At 37.1% G+C, this 23,267-nt stretch overlaps 1 protein-coding gene across 4 annotated transcripts in view; it reads right to left on the bottom strand.

Annotated features, from left to right (window-relative positions):
- Positions 1–408: 408 nt before the first annotated feature.
- Positions 409–23,267, bottom strand: part of pcdh11 (protocadherin 11) — a 163,638-nt gene continuing 140,779 nt past the window's right edge. For all 4 annotated transcript variants that reach the window (XM_032554871.1, XM_032554872.1, XM_032554873.1 and 1 more), the window contains one exon: positions 409–4,912. In XM_032554871.1, coding sequence (XP_032410762.1) covers positions 4,467–4,912 — 446 coding nt within the window. In that variant the 3' untranslated portion in view covers positions 409–4,466. The remainder of the gene's footprint in view (positions 4,913–23,267) is intronic.

Raw genomic sequence — 23,267 nt, 5'->3', positions numbered from 1 at the left:
TTGTACACAAATGTTCATTAAACCTCCGAGAACTGCTGTTTATTCATTCTGAGGTCAACATTCAGTAGTAAGGTGAGTTAGGTTAGTCTTAGTGACTACCTCTTCAAGATTGGTTAAATTTTCTTCCAACAAAAGCTCTTCAATCACAAGAATATCTTTTACGTTTTTTAACTTCCACTTGTGTTCCAAACCTCAAATAACTTCCTCCTTATTAATGTCTTTTTGAAGTTTTTGAAATCTAAAACTGCCTCATACCATTTTGTGCTTGGTTTACACAATATTTCACCTGTCATGACAAAAATACTGACAATATTTGTTACTTCATGTCTATTACTGTAACACAAAAACAGCTGCCAGAAGAATCACATCAAACAATAAGAAACAATTAGAAAAAACTGGATCCGTGCATTCTTTGATGTCTCAATATTTAATGGCTCAATTAAAATTCATAGCAAGGTATTTTTTCATAGAATTAAGGTGGGTATCTTACAAAGGCATGACAACACAGACCGTATAGCTTTAACGGACTAATACAGATTTGCTGGCAAGCATTGAAGCCGTCTCTTAAAGCAAACTTTACCTGACTCACAGATGACTAATTTACAAGCATATACTTAAGTCTTCTATCATGTTTTATATTCTTTTTGTACAAGATACATTTGTGTACACAAAATCGTTCAGCAAGGTGTGCGGTAGTTCACACACTCGCATACACACGCTCATACTTGCAAGGAGACACATGCTCACTTGCACATACACAAGATCACCTATAAACACATTCGATCTCATGAATATTATGCATATGCAGTCATTTACATTACAACAGAGATTGTCATCTCATCACTTCCCATGTATTTCCCTTTTTGTTTGTTGCGAACCAAGTAAATTCCAGTCCTTTCAAGTCGGCAACCACTATCATTTCTGAGGGGGTACTGCTATTTACAATTTCAAATCCAGATCAAGTGACTGTATAGATAGTTGTGACTCTGTAGAGGTATATGTGGTATGGTAACTTCACAAGGTTTGAATGTGTACACTGTATAACATTTGTCTTGCTCCATTAAATGGAGGAACAGGAAGAGAAGTTAATATCTACACGGACACTGGTTCTAAAGATGTGGATGCATGAAGCACACAGTCCACAAAATGTCAGAATGTCGTCTCAGAGTCCAAACAGTTCATGCAAACAATGACACAGAGTTGACATGGTGATCTATAACACTCACTCTTAAAGAATCTGGTAAGGAAGGAAAGACTTTGCTTTTTTTATATATATATATATTTTTTTTCAGTTTTCTGTCTTTGCAGTGAAATGACAAAAGAAAATATGAAAACATTGAGAGCACAATCATGCAAAGTGAAAACTTGTGACCATTAATCATTTGGACTTTTCCAATAATTCTATAGACAAGCTAATCTTGACACAGAAAAAAATACTTCCCCATAGCTGCCTTATGTTGTAAAATAATAATAGGCATTCAAATGATATGACTTTGTTTAAAAAAATAATAAATCACCCAATATACATCAGGAACAACATGATAAAACCAAATGCAGCCTAGTTTTCAAGAACAAAAGAGAAAATATGAATTGGGCTTTATATGAAACTGGTTTATATTCATGACTTCATTTGTTATACTTAAAGACAGGAAATATTATGTTCACTTACGACAGGTGACTGGATATTTCAGTTTAAGCTAATTTTAATTACAGTGCGATTGTGGGTATATCATTACATACCAATACTACATACACACTCACTGGCCACTTTATTTGGTAAGCCTTCCTAGTAATGAGTTGGACCCCTTTTATCTCCAGAACGTCCTTAATTCAGTGTGAACTAGTTCCCAACAAAATATTGAAAACATTCCTCTGATACAATGTCACTGTTGAGAAAATAGCAATATACAGTTGTTGTACATCCATCTTGTGGATTTCCTTTTCAGCCTCACCCCAGAGTTGGTTTAACGTGTTAATATTTGTTGAACATGAATGATTGTTATTGATGCTCTTTGAACTTAGTGCACCTAATAGATTGGCAATTTAATATAGTCTCAATAAATGTATTATTTTAACTGTACAGCACTTTGGTTGTTTTTAAATGTGCCATAGAAATACATTCAACTTTGATTTAGTCTTGCTATGTGGGTGGGGAGTCTGAGAGAAGGGACGATTTTCAATGTAGCTATAAACAATTCAACAAAAAAAAAATTTCTAAAGCCTCTCTTCAAAAAAATCTTTATTTAATAATTTTGCAGAGAGTTTTAACAGATTTATCTGCCATGTAAATTCAAAGGTGGCAAGAGACTGAAAATATTTATGAATATTTCCAGGCAACTTTTGGATAAAATATTACAGGTGTCTGATATGTGGAGTTGAATTTGCATTTGGCACAGTGATAAAACTCCAATTTTCTCTGACATTATGATGTATGCTCCCTTTGATATGCCATCGTTTTGATTAAAAATGCATTAGGAATACCACTCAGACTGCTAGAACAATGAGAGAAGAAAAGAAAGTAGAACAAGATAGAAGAAAAGTCAAAGTATTGGTAAATTAGCTGAAATTGGGTTCTCAGATGGGGACATTTTCTCAAACAGATGTGTATGGGAGGGTATAGCTAAGTTGACTGATTTGAATTCAATTCATTTTCATAATTGACTGAGGTGAAATTGAACTGCCCTTTCTTTGTCCTTGACACACTGTTCCCTTAAGTGATCATTTCAGTGAATATCAGATAAATCTCCTTTAAGAGGCATTATTCGAGAGAGTAAAATAGCTAAGAGCATACAAACACAATTTGCCTCGCACCTTCCCTTGAGGATATGGTGCTACATTATAGATTTAGGCCTGCTCCCAATTTGCAAGATGCTACAAGAAAATGAATTGCATGAGTCATATACCTGATGATGTCGACACCTGGTTCGGATGGTACAGAAAAGAAAAATGGATATCAGCAAAGTTACTTATTGTTGTGGCAATACATTATGCTGCACCCAATCTGTTACAAGTTAGTCAGAAGTAGTTATTATCATCAGAGAAAATTTGCATGTTTGGGCAAAGATGCCATTTTAAACTCTGTGAGGAATGACCTTCTGGGTGCACCGCTTAAAGAAATCCCAGTGTTTATTATAATAAATGCAGAAGGAACACAAAGCAAAATAATACAGTTAGACTCTATATGCTGTTAAAATTCTGGCAGGCTAGGATTTCTTTTCTAGTGCCAACAAAATGTAAAAGCTGATCTTAGAAACTCACCAACTTGCAGCAATTGATGTGTGAAATACTTTTGCTAATAACGTAAGAACAAAAGAGGTATATAACACTACAGTCTTTGAGCTTTTGTCACCTTTTTCTCTGCCCTTGTATCTATTACTGGATTACCAACCAAATCTCTTTAAGCTTCCTAACCACAATAAGGTTCACAGCGGAAATCACACATCAAAGTAATTAGGCTGTGAATGCCATAATTGCATCCATAGATGTGTTTGTGAAGGGTTTCTGAGAAGAACAATTGAAAATGCAAACAAAAGGGGGAAAAAAAGCTACTTTTCCAAAGCACATCTGTTTTTGCCTTTCAAGATCAAGCAACTGCAGTAATGCTGAGAGTGAACATTTAATAGGGTTGGCAGTGCTGCTGCAATCACCACATGGAAAACTTTGTGAGTATGCATTTGTGCATGAGCATGAGTTTGTGTTGTTTTGAAAATGTTGTTTGTTTTCTGGTCCATGGTGAAAGTGTAGAATGTAAAAGATTAAGATGTGTCTTCCATTGCCCTAGATATGCTTTGTAGATGTTTCTCTCTTGTAACCCTTCTGCAGGCCCCTGCCCAAAATAGACTTCTGAAACACGTTTGGGTAGCAGCATCTCTCACTGCCAAAGGAGCTTGTTACACTTGGTATAAAGAGCAATACTTCACTAGAACTTAAACAGAAACACCACCAGCCCAGAGCTCATAATTAACATTTAGCCTGATTTAGCTCACTCATAACACAAAGTACTGCATTTGCATTTGCATCGTTGCCAGGAATTGGTCTTTTAGGACACCGTCTCTGTAAGCAGGGCCTGTGAAGCTTTAAGTGTGTGGGTCCCTTTTTCTTATCACTAAGCAAACATCACCAAACAGAAAGCAAACGAATGCTCTTTTTTTCCTGTAATAATCTACTTTGGTATACAACTACTTTTTATTTATAATACAAGCATGTGATGAGTTGAGACTTTCATTTTCTTTCAAATGCATAAGCTGTCGGTCTGATTCCATTTGATTGTGTCTGAACATCGTTATCATGGTTTCATTCATACTCGAGTGTCTTCATTGGTAAAACTGAGCTTGGGCTGATCAAAGTTACTGAAATTCTGCATACATCTACATGTATGCAAACATAGCAACCATTAAGTCTCAAGCCATCTGTAGATGGAGTTTTATTTACTCTAAGTCAGGCCAGTGAAGACATGTCTCTTAGAATTACAGCTGGTGCTCATGTAGGAAAGAGCTGCTGCCACCAGTAGGAGTGTGCTGCCCAGGCGAGGAGAAGCTTGCCAGTGGAATGACCTTCACTGGGTCTTCCTTCTTACTGCTGCAGTGTCTATCCAGGGTGTTGTAGAACTGTGGTCGGTTGAACCCTTTGTCCAATTCATCTCTTTTGGGCACAGATCTACCCAGAGTGTGCCGGCCATCCATGACCCCCATGCCACCTATGTTAGCTTTTACTCCCTGGAAGCCAAAGGAGGGGAGCGCAGCAGTGATGGTGGTGGTGGTAGGGGTAGAGGTGGGGCTGTTGCTGCCAGGGCTCTGGAACTGGGCCAGGGTCGGGGGCATCCAGCAGCTGTCAGAGTGGCCCAGTATTAGACACTCCTGGGTGCAGGTCTCAGATGCCTCAGCCAGAGCTTTCTTCAAATTTACTTCAATGGCTGCAAAAAAGAACAGAAAGGAGACGTGGGGGGGAGTTAATAAAACAATTTTAAACACTAAAGGCACTGAACATGTACTGTATATATTGTATATATTTCTGAGGTGATTTAAAATGAAATTCACACTATGCTGAAGGCAAATAAAATAATCTATGCATACAGAAATAAACACAAATTATTCCATAAATTATACTAAGTGTATAAAAAATAGAGGGATAGAGTATTGCATCTAGACTCAAACAAGCAACTAGATTTTCTCCCTGGAAAACATCAGTAGTTTACTTCTCCTTGTTTTGTTGAACTTTGAGTTCCTAGAAAATGAATCAACCCTTATTCATGTATATATGGACACCTGCTATTGGATAGATCTTTTTCAATTATCAGATTCATCTTGAACAATGCCTTGGTTATAAGAAACCTGTTTGAAGGCCATCTGTCAAATACACTAGCCTGTGTTACTTTGCACTGATAAGAAGCAAGGCAGTTTTATATCTAGAGATAAATTTGAACTGTTTCAACATAGTCTGACTATAGAATATGAATATAAAAGGTGTATTACTTGGGTGATTACTCATGTCTGGTGGGAATTTCATATCAATGCTCCCTTCAGAAATATATTTATGGAATAAAAAGTTTATGTTTAGTACTCTTTTTCACTCAGTACAGGGAGTGAGCTTGGAATTCATCGATTTGAGGTAGTCAATGCACTAAGTGAACTCATGAATCATAAAATAAACAGAAAAAAGTTGCAGTCTTATCTGGGGTTGACCCACAAAATGTCAGCCTTTTAGTGAAATGAAAGTCAGTTATAAATGTTTCATTTCATCTTGTAATGAGAAAAACACCAGCAGAGCATTTAATTTCCATTGGTATTCCCTTGACTCTTTCTGTTTACCTACAATATGCGATGAATTCCCTGTAGCTTAATTAGAGTTTGAAGAAATATGTCTCGCTGTTTGTGTCTCAGATTGGCTGTAGTGTGTTAAATATTTAATGAACATCTTAACAAAGCACTGTTTATTTTAATCACTGTCAATGCCCTTTTGATTTCTCAGAATCCAAAACAAATCTGGTGAAATAAGAAAATGTAAAGACCAAACACTGGAGATAAGAAATTGCCTTGCTTCAGGAATATTAAAAACTCTAGGATAACACACAAAAGAAACAGTTATGCAACAAATGAAAATATAAAAAGATAAACAAAATAAATAAAGATCTACAAAAGACAAAGAATCTAGGAGACTCAATCTAAGACACACCGAACCAACATTTATGTTTCCTGCATGGAAAGACGGAAGGAAAAAAAGAGAGCTAATGACAAGACCAGTGTGCAAAGCTAAGGACTCCGAGTATCTTATCTCATTATCCCAACATTGACATCACATGTGGAATGAGTCTGGGATGAGGCTTCAGCATGGAGACTTAGCAATAAAGCCTGTCATGGCAGATAATTAGAATGTAAAACAGTATGCGCCAAGGCAACCCAGAGCCTGCAGTGTTATGTTTCCTGGGCCATGCAAAGGAAAGAAAGGTCTTCATTCAAACATCACACTGCTCCTCTAGGCCCCAGCTTCAAGCTGTCATGTAGAAATTATTTAGTGTATTTGCATAAGTAAGAATGTTATAAATAATTAAGATGCTTTAGACCCTGGTGCAAAGTAAAGTAAGGACTATTTCATCAGCTGTACACACTCAATGTAGGTCTTATACACTGATTTTAGAAAAAAGATTGCTACAATATTTTGGGTTTTGTCAAAGCCTAGATGAAATTAAAAAGAAATTTTAAAACTAAATGTAATTTAATTTTGATTATATGTCTTGATATTGATGCCTCAGGAAGATTGGTACAAAATACCTTTCTTTTAGGGGTGTGCTGCAAAGAATTGAATATCAATAATGCCAGCGTTAATTATCAGAGCAGCGTCTGAAAATGAGTCGCACAGTATAAATTGTGAGGGTATATTTGGACTGCCCCCGTAGAGCCAAATCTGTCCTCTCCATATTGAACTGGAGTCACAGAGCAGGAGTGTATAAATCCCTTGGGCGGTAAATGTGTCACCTTTCAGAGGGTCACTAACTTCATTAAGGCTAAAATGGATGCTGCTTTCTCATTCTCCAAGCTAGAACAATAGGGCCGAACCAAGTCTCCGCCATGAGCCTCAGTCAATCTTTGTCTAACTGGGTTTTTTTTTTGGGTTTTTTTTGCTGCTGCTGTAGCAATTTTGGGTCACTAATGGTTTTTATCAGGGTGTGATAGGCAGCATAAGCATTAAATCGTACATTTAGATAAATTGACAAATTTTGTTGCTTTTTGCATTTTGAATCTTCTTTATTATATCAATCTGATCTATAAAATCAAATGAGGCAGTGCTAAAGACATTGTTGTCTGCACAGAATAAGGACAGTGATCTATAGCCCTCAGATGCTGCACCAAGCATCAATCTCCATTGATAGGGAACAATTTTATGATTACTAATAAATAATTCCTCCAAGTCTGAGCAAATTCACTGGTGGCTCCAGCCTGCATTACATAAATTAATAACCATTCTTTTGCTTCCATTCTTACAATAGCCATATGTGATAAATATTCCTCGCTTATGGACATGTTAATCACTCAAACTCATCTCAAGAAATATCTATAATAAAAAAAATGTCCTGCAGATTGGGGTCTACAAAGACTATTTTGGTTCCAATCGATAAATGAGATATAAAATCAAAGCACTGCTTCTGATCCATATTAAACATGTTTTAGCAAATGCATTATTCAATGTTTGTCATTGCATGTTCTTAATCGGCACCATAATTTTATAATTTTAGCTCTAGAAAACTTTAAATAAATATATATAATTAAATTATTTATTTGTAATATGAATATTTAAGGTAAAATGAACAAAGTGGATGTTTCTGTTACCAAATATTTGTGATCTGCCTAAATTGCAGATCACAAATCTGCAATTGAAATTTGCAGAAATTGAAATGTTAGTAAAGAATTAATCACACAAGATTAACGTCAATGTTTCTCAAAAATTAAACAATCAGTGTAAAACATTGAGACAAATTACAATACTTCTCTAAAACTTTTATTTTTCTTTAATATATGTATATGTCCACAGAACATGGACTCTGCTACATAATAGAACTTAAAACACTCTTTGGCCTTCTTTGCACAGCTTGAACTAATAACAGTTTTATGTCAACAGACTGGTTTTGTATAAAATATTTCTTAAGCTGCCTCACTGAAAGACATGAGCCTGTACTATTTTCAATTCCGGTGGGATAGTTCAGACAGGCTGCAGCGGGTTTGGGAGGGTACAAGGAAGACTTGAGTGATGTCGCTGACAGCTCTTGCTGCTTTTGTCAGCCAGAGGTGTGCCACAGCCCCTTTGTGATGCCGCTGCCTTTTGTATTCTGGGAAAACAACTGTACCCCACGGAGCTTACGGAAGAAATCATACATCAGTGATGCAACAGATCTCCTTGTGGTGTGAACATTCTTCCCTGTGTTCCCTTCAAGGAAATTTGAATGGCAGACAAGCGGGGATAAGAGCAAACAATGGGATGTCATAGACAACGCGACTGAGATCAGGCCTACTTTGCTCATTTGTGAAGATTCAGCTTTACTTGGTATTGGTGATGTGGCTAAAATAGTTTCCCACACTGTTTGATGTTCACTGAACATCCAATCAAAGTCTTACTCAGACTTCACTGAATCTCACTGTAAAAATCAATTCACGATCTGATTCAAAGCAGTCTGTCCCAGTGGGGAATCTATGAAAAATTCCTTTTTAAAGTAGTTGAAGACATTATGTGACCTATGACATTATGTTTTCTCCTTGATCTTTGGATCATTTACAAAGCAAATACTTTTAATAGCCCAGAGCCATTTTGTTCTGCAGCATCAATACATTATTTAACCTGCCACAGCTCAAATAAACCTGTTTTAACACCTTAAAGGTTTTTGGCCAGGACTTTTGTTTGTGTGGCGCAACACAACTGGCAAAAACACTGAACATTTCATGGAAAAATGCACAGATGAAGGATTCCTAGATGGTATGCAAAATATGCAAGAAAGTCATCTTCTAGTGTAAATATTGTTTAAATTACTATTGAACCCCTGATTGATCTGAAGGAGGAGGTGACACAATGCAACCATATCTCTGTCATTCTCGATTAACTTTGGAGTGTCCATTCTGCCTTAGAACAACTTGGAATCCGGGAAACAAAGTGAAATGAATCAAATGTTCAGGTACCTGCTTCGACATACTTATAGAAATGTATGGTCTATGATATAAAAATAAATTTTCTCCAGCTTTGTAATGCAAAACACGACCCTGTCAGAAATGTGTCAGGAAATTGCGCTGTGACTGAAATTGGTTGATTTTCAGCTTCATTGACCCTGACCACCAATCAACTGGTTTCAAACTCAGAAGCACAAACTTTTTTTTATCCCACTGAACTGCTGAACACACCATACCCAGGCTGCAGTATCAGTGGGGTGTTTAAAAGGAAGTTAAGGAACCACTGAGATTAGTATTTAAAAGGGAAACAGCATTTTATTTTACACATTGAGACAGGAAGTTTATTCAGGCACTAGAGAATAACAGAGAGTGAGGCATCAGAAGATAAATGAACACAGCTAAGTTTCTCTGTTTTATGTTTCCACGCTTTTCAACTACTGCATTTACAGAATATTTGAAAGTATATTTGAAAATGAGAACCTTTGAAATGGTAGTTATGCGCATTTCCTTGAGAAATATCTGTATTTCTGAAGGCAATCAAAAATAGAGTGCTGTTTCAGTTAAGCTAACCTTGCTAACAGTGCTAATTGCTAAAATGTTTAAGATTCATAAACATTTGGCCTTTGTTTTAAAATGGTAAACGCATATTTTAAAGCACCCACTCTGACAAACAACAATGTGACATTGTCACTCCTCCAAATAAAAAAAAAAACAAAAAAAAACTAACCTCTTGTCAGGTGGGACAAACAGTATTTTGAGAAAATTTAGGCTTTAGGCTGATTTTAGAGATCAGAAAGCAGCCATAAACATATGACTGATGCAGCACTAGACTCCATGTACAGTACAGACCAAAAGTTTGGACACACCTTCTCATTGAATTCAATGAGAAGGTGTGTCCAAACTTTTGGTCTGTACTGTATGTCTAACATACTCCTTTAGTTTCTAAGAGCTGTACTCTTAGGTTTCAACTTTTTGCTGTAATAAAATCCATAAACACATGATCCTCAATGCTTAAACTCTATCTATCTATAACACACGTGCACACAAAAAGTAGGTAGGACGCATCTGACTGGACCATCTCAGCATAATGGTATGAGAAATGTAACATGACAGTTAATGATATTTAGTGACAGAACTTGTTACATCTTGATGAGCTTCACATTAAGATCTGCACACATCTCACGATTCAGCTCATTATTTCAGCATGCACAAACTCATTATTGCTAATTAAAAGGATAATTGCATGCATCTAGGACATTAGAGCCTTTGAAGAGCTATCAGGAAGGTGGACTAGGCCTCAACCTTTCATACATTGCTAACAATGCATTTACAAATAAAAACACCAGTAGGGTGTTCTGAGTAAATGTATGTCTGTACCATTACATGTGATCTTGTATTTTTATTGCTTTGCATAACATGCAGTTGTACTGAGCACTTTTGCTTTTAATACATTAACCTACCAAAAAATTTTGTTTTTCTTAAAAAGAAAATATAGTTGTTGTATAGTAATTGTTAAAGTTACAGTATACCATCCAGCATGTACAGTATATGCAGTGTATGAATGTGAAAATCTTCTATCTTCCACAGTCATAGAAGATATTGTGTGCCCAAAAATTCAAGTATATTCTAGAGGCTATACGTTTTATTTACAATGTCATTAAAATAAACCTTATAAAAAAAAACTGGGATCAACAGCCACATAAAATAAGTTACCTTATCTTTGACTAATAATGGCTGAGTTATTAAGAAGTTCTACATGCTAATATTTATCAGGAGGGAAAAAATGTTAACACTACAATGTCATAACAGCTTGTGTGACTAAAACATCAATAAAAAAAGTAAATGCAAGAAGAACATATTGGCTTCTCAAGTGAGGGTAAGTATGAAATCAAACAACACAAATATAGAAATGTGAAGTTATTTCAAAGAAAGAAATTGGTTTTATAATTAAGCTATTTGTCATTCCATCTGAAACACACAACAAACATTCAACAAGCAAAAGAATGGTTATTAATAAAATTAGTGCCTATGAAAGCCTTCGGTTTCCACTAAAACGAGGGATACAATTATCTGAAAAATGAGTGACTGTTTTATTTACGTAGAAATACACATACAAAGGTGCCCAGTTATGAACATTTAACGTCTCTCTTGAATTTTGTTAGTTTAGCCTTATTGAAAAGGAATTTAACTAATTTGTGCAGGAGTCTGGTGACGTGTTTAAACTCCTACAGAACCAAAATATTCTGATAAAAAAAAAAAAATCTACAGAGACTGATTTCTGATGGCTTGGACTTTGTATAACATACTTTGAAAGTTCTTCTTACGTGGGACTTTAATAAGGATAAAAGTAACAGTTTGCAAGTTCTTTGCTAACAATCCTTGACATCTGTGAAAAAAGAAAAAAACCTGTAGCCATGGCAATCGCTTAGAATGTGTATTTTCTTTTTATGTCAGACTTAAATGTTATTTGCTTTCTTTTTCTACTTTTAACTGCTGAAGGTACAGTACAATCCCAAGTAAAGACTGTCAGTGTCGCTGTGGTCAAGGACATTTAGAAGAAATAAAGGCTCTATTGGAACAACAGAAACATGGTATGTGTTTTGATGACGTCAGGAATAATAGCAAGGTCAATAGTCATATTTCTCAGATACATAAATTTTTACTCTAGCATGTAACTCATTGCCACATTTTTAAATACAGCTAAGCAAATTCATTCAAAGAGTAAACAATGAAAGGACTTCATCCATCTGTCCGTCCATCCATTACTTTATATTGCTAAATTCAGCTTACACTCTCTGCCTTAATTCTCAATGGAAATAATCATAAGGTGTTGGGAGAATTTCCTAGTTTCTACAGATTTGCTATCTGCATATCTTTGATGGGAATCTTCCATTCCATTACTTCTCTTTGCACACTAGAGTGCAGTGAGCTTGTTGTTTATGTAAAAAAAAAAATTCAAAAAAATCTCCTCTGACCTTTTATAACAACAAATCTGTTTTTGTTGTTAATACAATTGTATCCACACTGGATATTTTATCTTTTTTGGAGCATTTTCTTTAAATATTAGATATATTTGTGAATGGAAATCCCTCTAGATCAGCAGTTTCTGAAATATTCAGACCAGCCCATCTGGCACCAACAACCATGACATGTTCAGATTCACTTAAATAACCACTCTTGTGCATCCTGATGCTTGAATTGAACTTCGACAAGCTGTCCTCACTGTGACTAGATGCCTAAATGCTTTGAATTTGGCTGATCTGCTATTCAATATGTATTTCTATTCTGTGAGTTCTTTGTCTGCCTCAGGGTACCCTTCTAGTGGGAAATGTCCACAAATACTTTCAAAAGGATGCACCCTAATCACTTCTAGTGGCTCCTTTTTATGCAGAGAAGGAGCAGCTCCACCCTGAGTTTCTCTTGAATGATAGAGCTTAGTGTCCAGGATCTTGTTCTTTTGGTCATAATTAACATCTCAAGACTATGAGCACAGATCGGAAGATTGAGCAACTGGTAAATCGAGAGCTTGGCTTCACGACAACACACAGGAGGAGCAATGCAGCGTCCATCAATCCCTAGCTCTATCCTACCATCACACATGAAAAAGACACTGTGATATTTGATTTCCTCTACTTGAAGCAAAGACTGACCCCAGACTTCATCCTTTTGGCTATTATCATCAGGGAGACAAAAGTTTAACAATTGCAACACAAAGAACAGTTTAAATCAGATACTTTTGATATTGGAAAAAAGAAGCTCTTTGCACTGAAACATATATTTCAAAGCAACTCTATGGAGCACTGATGCAATGTGAGATATCAGAAATGGCAAAGCCATCACTCCCTGTTTTTTGCCTCCTAAAACAAATAGCACCCTGAGTAATGGATGGCCCTTTTTTTTTAGAGGAGACAATGCGAGTAAGATAAAAAGGAAGTGAGGTTGTCCATATATACTCTAGACTAATTATGTCTGATGCATTTACTAAGACGCCTCTGACAACAGCGAGTCTCGGAGCCACATACGTATTTATCAGCGCTCGTGGGACCTATACAGCTCCTCGCCTGTAATCCATCTAGCCTTGTCTTCCCGCGACCCCTTTTGCTTTCCTAGTGTTTGACCCATTGTAACGGAAAGTAATTGCAGGCAGAAAACAACATCTAATGATTGCTCCTATCTGGAAGTCTGAGAGAGCATAAAAAGTCACAGACAGGTACTTTCAACAAAGGGAGGAGGCCTTTTTGTTCCCGACACACAATTTCAGACTACAAAGAATATTATTGACTTGGTAAAGATTAGAACACCAAAACAAATAACAAAGCACAGAGGGAGGACAAAGTGCACAGAGAGAGAAAGGATCTCTTGAACAAGCAAGTGCCAAACACTTGCTTCTTTCTATTTGTTGCCATTGATTAAAAGTATGTAGCAGGTTGAAGCACCCATTCCTCCACTGAGGCTATACAACTCAGAAAGAATGTACAGATTTAATGTAATGCATATCCTTTATCTTTCACTCACCCTTGTTGTCAAGCAAGGAAAAAGCACCTTAAAATGTTATTTCACCATCACACAGAATGCCTGCAGACAGAAAAAAAAAGCCCACTCTGACATCTAAAACTGCCTTTTTATGTGATTTTCATCAACAGAAGGCACAGTTTGGTAGCTAAAACACAAAAACAGTTTTCTTATACTTGATTTTTTTTTCTTTCAAAGCCTGTGTTCGTGTCTGACATTGGTTGATTACATCTCTTTTATTATACCCAGGCTACCATTGGGCCTCCCTACCTGAAGACAAGATGCCGGTGTCACCATCAACACAATCAGGCCTGGCCAAATACGCAGCATGGGCCAGATAGATGAGAGGTACAAACACCGTAACAATCTGCAATCAGCGCTCATCACCACAATGACACACAGAGGAGGAGGCACAGAGTTTCCATGGGGGGCAAAAACACAAGACACGCTCGTGAAGGTGAACACACATATTTTGTGATTGCTCGCAGTTTAAAATCTCATACAAGGCTATCCATTCATTCTCCTTTCTGTAAATTTGCACTTGTGCAGGCACTGGATGATACTGCAGATATACAGTGCAGGTGTGCTGGTACTGACAAGGAGGCAATACATAAATGTTTATTTATAAGACAAAAAAAATGAATATGTCTTAAAATTCATTGCACATCTAAGAATGGCTGAACATTTCCATATTGTGTAGATAATATGAGCTGTGGGAGATGAAAATAAAGAGCAAGGAATGAAAGGGAAGTGAAAATGTTTTGGAGGGATTAAGAAAGAAAGGAAAATAATAGGTTGATTAAGTAAGAGCTGACAAAGCAGTCTTGATATTTGCGAGAAGATTGGATTATTCCAGCTGGAATACTATCAAAACAATCTTGATTATTTTTGAGACGACTGATCTAAAAATGTAAATGTCATTTATAACACTATAAGCTTTCAAATTAAAAGCCGATTTGAAGCATAAGCAGAATTCCTCAAAGAATTCAACCTGTTGTCTAACAGGGAGCCAATATTAACATGTCTTGACTTTTTTCCTTATTCAACTTTCTCACAGCCATAGATTTTAGTATATTTTATTTCAACTTATGTGACACAGCCAAACAAAGCATATCTTTAAAATGTAAGGAAAACTGATGTATAATTTCTAAAAATTCCCAGTTGTAATTGCAGGGAAAGATGAAATAATGAAGCTGAATTTAAAATATGCATGCCACACTTTTCACATTTACTGAAAAAAATGGAAAATTAAGATTGTATAATTTTCCTGCTACATCACCATTGTGCATTACTTTGTGCAGGTCTATCATATGAGGTAAATACCTTTACATCAGTGGCTGCAACCAGACGCAATGGAGGAAATGTCAAGGGGTGGGAATATTTTTGCAAGGTTGTGTATGTTCTAACTCTATGGCTATTAAATATGTGTCGCCTGTTTTGCTTGATGGAAAATACAGGAGAGACAAACTGTACAGCATCCTGTGATGTGCTACATCCTGTGTCATGTAACAAGCAAATTCATCACACTGACCCATTGCCCCCAATTATTATGGAAAACAAGAATGAATCAAATTAACATTGAAGAAGCTCTCAGTTCCAGCAGTCTCTCTGTATAGCCGAAGGATGCCGCAGGAGGAAAAGAGAGGGTAATAAACAAGGTGCCACTCTATATGCCATATATCTTGCAGTCATTGATGATTAGCTGTTTTCCCTTAGCCATACATTATTGTTATTGCCTGCAGAGCTGGGCAGATAGGAAGTGGATACAAAGGCATTGTGAAGCCCATCTTTCAAGTGATAACAGGCAGACTGAAAACAACTCAGTAGCAGCAGCAGCAGCAGCATCAGTAAGATTTCAGGACATGACTAATCTGGGTATGTTGAAAAATGTAATCTCTTTTATGACAGTGTTGAGAGGAGGACATGATGCACACTTTTTTGTCGTGCTTTTCTAGCGTGACGGTTTATTGTATTGTGAAGTGCTTCTGAGAGAAATAATTCAATGTGGTTACAAAAAGGAGTCTTTACAGATGTCAGCGGCTCAACTCGTGGTGTTTTGTCCTAAAAGGCAGCACAGAAAATGCGTAATCTGCAGAACTTGTCATCGTCAGAAGCAGACGGGTCCCCCTTTTTCTTCCCTCTGCATTGAAAATGTTTTGCAGACAGCTTAGGCATGAATGTAGTCTGTGTACGGTATTAGTCACAGTCATTAGTGATGAGCAAACTTACATTTCCAATATCAATGTGAAGTGTAGCATGGTAAAGGTTTTAATATGAAGGGCAGACTCTCTCCAGATTCCCCAGAGCATGTACACTTTAAAGGTTTTCCCTTTCCGAAGTGCCACAGAACCTCCTCCGGGGACAACTATTAATTTTTCACCGAAACCTCCCCTGAATAATGAATTCTGTCCTATTTATACGCTGCGATAAGTCCACTGAATGTCTAAAAAGGGGTTATCGTGAAAAGGGTAAGGCTTTCAGAGAGAGACCTGTTCCTGCTTAACATGTTTAATTCATCCACATCGCCATGTTCCCTGAAAGCAGGAGAAAAGTCATAAAATGTATCACTGGCAAGCATGAAAGCAGACACAAGCAGCACATTCAATAAATCACAGCTTTACTTTTACTGTTTTGATGTTGACTGTCACAGTCCTCCACCCAAGCACCAGCCAGCAAAAGTTCAGATGTGTGCTTTTTACTCCTCCGGGCCCCAGCTGACACATACACTCTCGCTAAAATCACAGAGGTACTCAGTGGCTTGTGTTAATGTTTCTGTCACCACGCACTTTACTTGGGGTGTGTTGAGTGCAGACATTGTCAGCACAGAGAGCGACAGACACGGATCGACACATGGAGAGGAGAGAGGGGAAGAGCATGTGTAAAATAGCAACATAGAAAAAGCTAAAAAAAGAGGTACAAATTCAAGACCAGAAAGAAGTGGAGGTTTCAAAACAAACTAAAATTGAAAATAATTGCAAAACATTAATACGTAACATAAACTTTGTGATAAGTACTGTACACAAACAAGTAAAATCTTTAAATTTAGATTATGCAACATGGCCTCCTTGAAAAGCTAAAAGTACAAGGTTGTTAATTAAAAAGAAGAATTTATCTCTTTGGGCAAAATGAAAGTCAAAATAGTTGTAGCGATCCAGTAAATATTGTGTTTATTGGTACTGTACACTGCCAGACTAAATACACACATTACATTAACGAGTGTATATAAATGTACTATATACAAACTTGTGCTAAAAAGTTTTGTCCTAGATGATGTCAGGAAGTGAGAATAAAAAGTTTTCTTTTCACATAGAGCACATAATGATTGATTTTAGTTATACTTGTATCTATATATTTTTATTTATTTATGTCACTGCTTATGAGAGGTCAAACCAAGACATTGTACTGCAAGTATTGAGTCGAAGCCCAAGTGAAGGCAAGCAGGCCAAACTGTATAAAGTATGCAAGTCTCAAATCGAGTCAAGTCCTAAGGTTTTATTAAGTCTTATAAGTCACTTGGCGAAATATGCACTTTAGTCTGAATGATAATTATGTTGAGAATTTTAAATGATTTTAAAACGTGTTTTTGTTTGTCAGAATACCCAGCAACTGGAAGTGAACTTCAAAATTATTCGAAAATTAGTTCTGGTGTTTCTTTTGCCTCCACAAAAACCAAAATATTCAGCGAATTTAGAAAATAATGATCCATAGTGAAATAAATTCACAGATTTATTTTAAAAGTATTACTTCAATGTGAATCATCTCCAGTGGCAAAAATCTAACAATGTTATACGATACTGAAGAATCATAATCATTGCTCTCCTTTAAGAATATTTTGTGATGCATCCATCCCTCTACACAATGGCCACACATTCATGGCAGTTGCGACAACCCAAACTAAATACTGATACAGCTGCTGGCATCACATGCATCACTGTTTGCAATTAAGTACCCATCAGACATATTAGTTTCTAGCTAGATCTAAAATCTTAAAATGTCTAAAAATTATGGTGCAGCTACTGTATCTTGCACAGTAGCCAATCAGTAATTTGGATGCCAGGTGAATTTTTTTTTTCTTTTTTTAACTTTGCACACATCTTCCTGATAGCCCTCCCAGCTTTCCTCTACCACTGTGGAGTCTTTGCTGTCACCGTAGGATGCAGATAAAAAAAACCAACATGTAAACAGAAATGCAAATCCAGCATGTTTGGTGCAGAAACAAGAGGGGGATATTGGCAAATGGCAGGGGGCACTCAGTGGGCTGGATCGAGCACCTGGTTCCATTGTTGCGCGCCCGGCACGTTTCTTTGTAAAACCCTTTTGGTGTAAAATTTCTAGTCAAGTCCAAAGTCCTTTATGAAATCAAGTCAAACAGAAATCATTAAAGTTTTGGCAAATTTGCCACAATTTGCAAAAACTTTGGCAAAAAAAAAAAAAAAAGTCACAGATTTTTTTGGGAATATGTTGAAAATTTTGATGGCACAAGCAGTGCCACTTTAAGATTCCCCGTACTGCTCATATGCTATATAAATTTAAGCAAATGCTACAGAAACTTGTATCATTGGCCATTATAGCATTCTTAATTAAAGTTGTGCAGTGGTGCACAGATGCTTTTACTGTACTAAAAAAAAAAACTCCCCTCCAGCAATCCAAATGCTTGAAGTAGCCCACCTGGCAGGGATCTTTGCTTTGTTTTCAATTTTCTCAAGCTAATGATTATTTAACCATTTGGGGTCACTCATAGATTGTGTATTTAAGGTTAAACTGACAGCCCAAGATGGTAAGGGAAACAATAGGTTTGAAGTGTCTTACACAGTCATTATGATGCAGTATAATAAATTTCATGATTTATCTGCTGTATTCTTCATTTTGCTACCCAGAGAAGGGGTCTAGCTTGCGCCTAGCTCTAGCAATAAATGGACAGGTTGACAGTTGAACACAGAACTAGCAGACACACCGACACATTTTTCCAGAGCTGTAAATTAGGCTCTCTGAAAGACCGAACATGCATTTTGGGGCTGAGAAAGGAAATTAAACTACCTATAAAAATCATATGTATAAAGAGGGAGCATACAAACTCCATAGACCTTGGTTACTATTCAAAACCCTTCTGCTTTGAAGCAAAACTGTAACAACTTTAAATCATCAATGCATAACAACTTTCCTAAACTCAAGAGGCAAACCAATATCTTGTCTGTTCACAACTGACAACTTAACAAAGATACTATCTTTAGGATGACAAGCACATCCTAATTTTATAATCTCATAATTTTAGCCAGTTATAAAAACCAAAGATTACAGTTTCTAAATCAAAATAGTATTTCAGAGTCCACAAGAAGAGTTTCAAAGAGTTGTTTCCAAAGGGATTTTTAAGCCGCAATGTGCACTTACTGTTAATCTGCAGTGATTTTAGCTTGCCACTTGTGGTTTTTCGAAATATTCTTTTATGTAAAATACATAGAAATCTGTGAAGAAGCAACCAAAGAAAAATTAAACAAAAAAAATAAAAATACCTTTCTTGCCACAAGGTCATTACACTGCATGTTACGGATGTTTTATTCCAGTACTTTCAAATATACTTTATTTATTTCATGGCTATGCTTACAGTTGTTCATTTAATAAAAATTTTGTGTCCAAAGAAAAAAAGACACGAAGAAAGTAAGTTTTCAAATTTTGTCTTTGATGACGACAACAATGCTCCAGAGGTTAAAGCTGTTCACAGAAGAGGAGACAGCAAAAATAGCCATGTCACATTTTTGTACAACAGCAACGACTGGCAACCCATTGACCTTGGTGTCTTTTATGCTGTTAAGCCCAGAGAGAACTATCAGATATTAACACCCCATATCTTTGAGTTTGTGTGGCTGTCATGCCCCGAGGACACTTGTATGTACATTTCTTTTTGTCCTGTGGTGCGATCATCTTTCTGTCAGTTGTTTTGGCCCCTCATGCTCACATACACACACGCACAAGCCGACACACACAAAAATACCAACAAAGAGCTAAGATATTGTGTAAGTGTCAGACTACTGTTTGTGTAGTATTTTATCTGTTGTCGACATGTCTTAGCAGAGCCAGGGGACAACGTGTGGAGACAGAAATTTTGATCCAAATAAAGAAAATTCAAGCTGTTATGTATATGTGTGTGAGAGTGAAACACAGTTGCTTTTTATATAATCAATGTGTGAAGGCACCAGTACCAATCTCTATGATAATTTACTTTTCAGCATGAGCACAGACAGCAACACTGATACAATTCATTTCCTCTTTATTAACTGGTTCAGAAATACAGGGCCAAGGAGAGGTGCACACTAGGGTCTATCAGAATTGGGATTCAGAGTTTTCTTTAATGATGGAAGATTATTTTTCATGCAGAGTGAACGATTTTGGGAACCATGTGAACCTTTTGTGGACTTTTGAATATTACATGAGGCCCTGATTCAGAGTACCAGAAATAAAAACAAGTGGAATTGTTCAGCGCTGCAAAGGTATTTGTATTGTACTTGAACCTTTTCAAATTTTGTCAAAGTCTCTTGTCTGCTTCCCTGATTAATACTCTTTGTGTTAAACCTGCCTGTTTAGGATGTTTTAATAAGTTAGTGGTAGTGCTCTCTTTATTTAGTTTTGGATGAGAGACTGAGCAGAGCTTTGTGACCGGTTCAAAGCTTTGGGTATTGATTTGCAACCAAACCTTACTTCGAACTTCTCCATAACGTCATTCCTGACCTGTTTGCTGTGTTAACTCGGCTTCAAGAAGTTGCTTGTTCATTTATATTCTCTAGCGAACCTCTTAGGACTTCATATAGCATCTTTCTATACTGACAAGTACACACTACTGACCTTTCTGTACTAATTGGGTGACTTTATAAAGCTAATTGGTGCACTAGATTTCATTGAGATATATTAGAGTAAAGAAGATTAAATACAAACTCATGCCACACTTTTATTTTTATTGGTAAAACCATATATCATTTTAAATTTGTGCCTTCCAAATTATGTGTTTTTTTATGTTGGTCTATCACATAAACCCCTTTAAAATGCAGAGGCAGCTGGGGTTGTCAGGTGAAAAAAGAAAAAAGTTTAGTGGGCATGAATACTACTGCAAGGTGCTGGTAAATCTTTTGCAAAGTTTCAAGCTAATTTATAGTTTGCATTTTTTGTTTGAGTTTCCCGTTGTGACTTCCAGAGTCAAATCCAGTCAATCACCATGACATTCAATTCACTCGACTTGATGACTTGCCATTTTTATCTAGAACCAATGTCCCTTTTATTTGTCCTCATACACGTCTCTTCCTCTCTCTGCGCTGACATTACTAATTATTTCAAACTATCAGGTAGGCAGTTTCTATTTCAATTAAATCTCCTCTTCCCTGCTGACCTTGGGGTGGAAAACAGCGCTGCTCTCTCAGCCCCGAATATTCCCCCGAGCCGTTATGGGTGCCATTTAAGATTTAAACTCAATTTGAGCTTGACTTCAGTGAACACACAGCAAGACAGAAGTGTGATCAGTGTATATATTCCAGTGACATACTTAATGTGATAATTGAGAGTGGTCAAATTGAAGCTTCCAGGCATAACTGGCTACTTTAACACACCCTGGGGTAGCAGGAAAGGACAGATTTACAACCATTCTGCTAATCTAGCTGTCTAGCATGGGCAAGTGAATCTTAATGTTCTGATGCCGAGATGACATATTTGCTAATGGTACATAAATTATCAGTATGGTCTGAGTTTTACAATGACGTGCAAACAACAAAATGTACCCACAATGAAATTTGAGACTTATGCAGCAAAAAGAGATAGAAGAAGCACAGGGGACCATGTATGTAAGAAAACAATTACATGATATTGACAGCTATTGCAATCACTGGCTCCCCTGCCAGACTCAATGAGGTGCCAATCAACTGAGTGTCTCTGCCTCATGTTGCCTCTTTCATTTTAGAGTCAGAGGAGATTCTGCTGTAGTGAATCATCAGTCAATAGCCCAGAGTTGATGGTTAATTCTGATTGATGACATTCAATACACCTCATCTCTCCATCTCCAAGCCTGCAAGAGGACACTCACCACACTCTAAAAAAAGCAGTTAAACAACAAAACAGACAATATCTCAGTTTTATTATTACGAGGTAAGAGTGGACACGTCTTTGGTAGGTAGCGCTTGGTGCTCTGAACTAACTTCAAGTCTGTATATTGTCTGACGACTTTGTTTATCTTTTTCCTGAAATGACTCGTTCATCAAATGCATCAAAAAGGTCACCCATGATTGATTTCAGCCATAATTAAAGTGATTATTAAAACAAATGGCCAAACACTACATCATTCCTCTTCATCGTCCCATGAAATAAAATGAATTAATGTGTCATTCAGAGAACAACATTAGCCAGCATTCGAAGAATGACTTACCTGTAATTACAGTGATACAATCAAATGTGACATCTCTATCATCACAATCCGCTACCTTCCTCCTCCCTTTCCCTTCACCTGTGGTGACTTGTTCATGCCCAGAATAATATACAAAGATCACCCCTCATGCGTGAAGAAGATAATTTCTGTGGAAGCATCTTAATGTGAATTTAAGTGTAACATGACAATGGCAACCTGCAACAGGAACTTTCTAACCCAGAAATGTCAAGCGGTGGGAGGAAAGCGGAAAGAATATACGTAAGATATTGAACTGACTGGGGGTGTCACCTTTAGAAATGGAATAATTTTATCTTCCTCTTTCCATCTTTATCTCCTTCCTGTCTGTTTCCATCTTGTTTTTTTCTCTCATCACAGCTTTCCATTTTGGAGCTCATCTCTTTGTATTTCAAGCACAGTGGCTTAAGACATTTTCAGATATACTCCATCAGTGAATGTCTATCAGAGTGGTCATGGTAATGTCACTTTCCTTTTTATATACCAAGACGCACACTATGCTAATGTAAATAAGCTTAGAAGCAGTTCTTAAGCTTAATTCATTTCTCAATTGTCTGTCCATCCATCCATCAGGGCAGCAGCCTAACCAGAGAGGCCCAGAATTCCCTCTTCCCAGACACTTTGGCCAGTTCCTCCGGTGGAAGCCCAAGGCGTTACCAGGCCAGTAGAGACACACAGTCTGTCCAACATGTCTTTGGTCTCCGTCTGAGTCTCCTCCCAGTCGGACGTCCCTGGAATATTTCACCACAGAGGCATTCCAGGAGGCTTCCTAACCAGATGCCACCAACATTCTCTCAAGGTTGAGAAGCTGCATGTCCACTCAGTCCCTCCCACATGACCAAGCATCTCACCCTCTAAGAGAGAGTCCAGACACCCTGCGGAGAAAACTCATTTTACAATCCCCCAGACATTGTCTGGGGCGTTGTAAAATGTCCTGCAACCTGGGGACTTGTTTAGCCTTATTAAAGATCCTAATGTGCTCATACTGATACATAGAATTAAGACACCACCCCTTAGCTTCACCCTTTTACTCTGATCTACTGCGGCATGCTTTGGAGAAGGGCCATTCTTGTCTTTGTTGTCCTACCCAAGACAAAAGCATTCTGGGAATGAAGCAGAAGACACATTCTGTGTCTGCCGATAATGGTTTTCTTCATCAAAGTTTTGCTTTCCATCTCTTCTATTTCTTT

This window comes from Xiphophorus hellerii, chromosome 23 (genome assembly GCF_003331165.1).
Source record: "Xiphophorus hellerii strain 12219 chromosome 23, Xiphophorus_hellerii-4.1, whole genome shotgun sequence".
Taxonomy (NCBI): Eukaryota; Metazoa; Chordata; class Actinopteri; order Cyprinodontiformes; family Poeciliidae; genus Xiphophorus; species Xiphophorus hellerii.
Note: the sequence above shows the minus strand (reverse complement) of the source record. Positions and strands in the feature narration are given on the sequence as shown.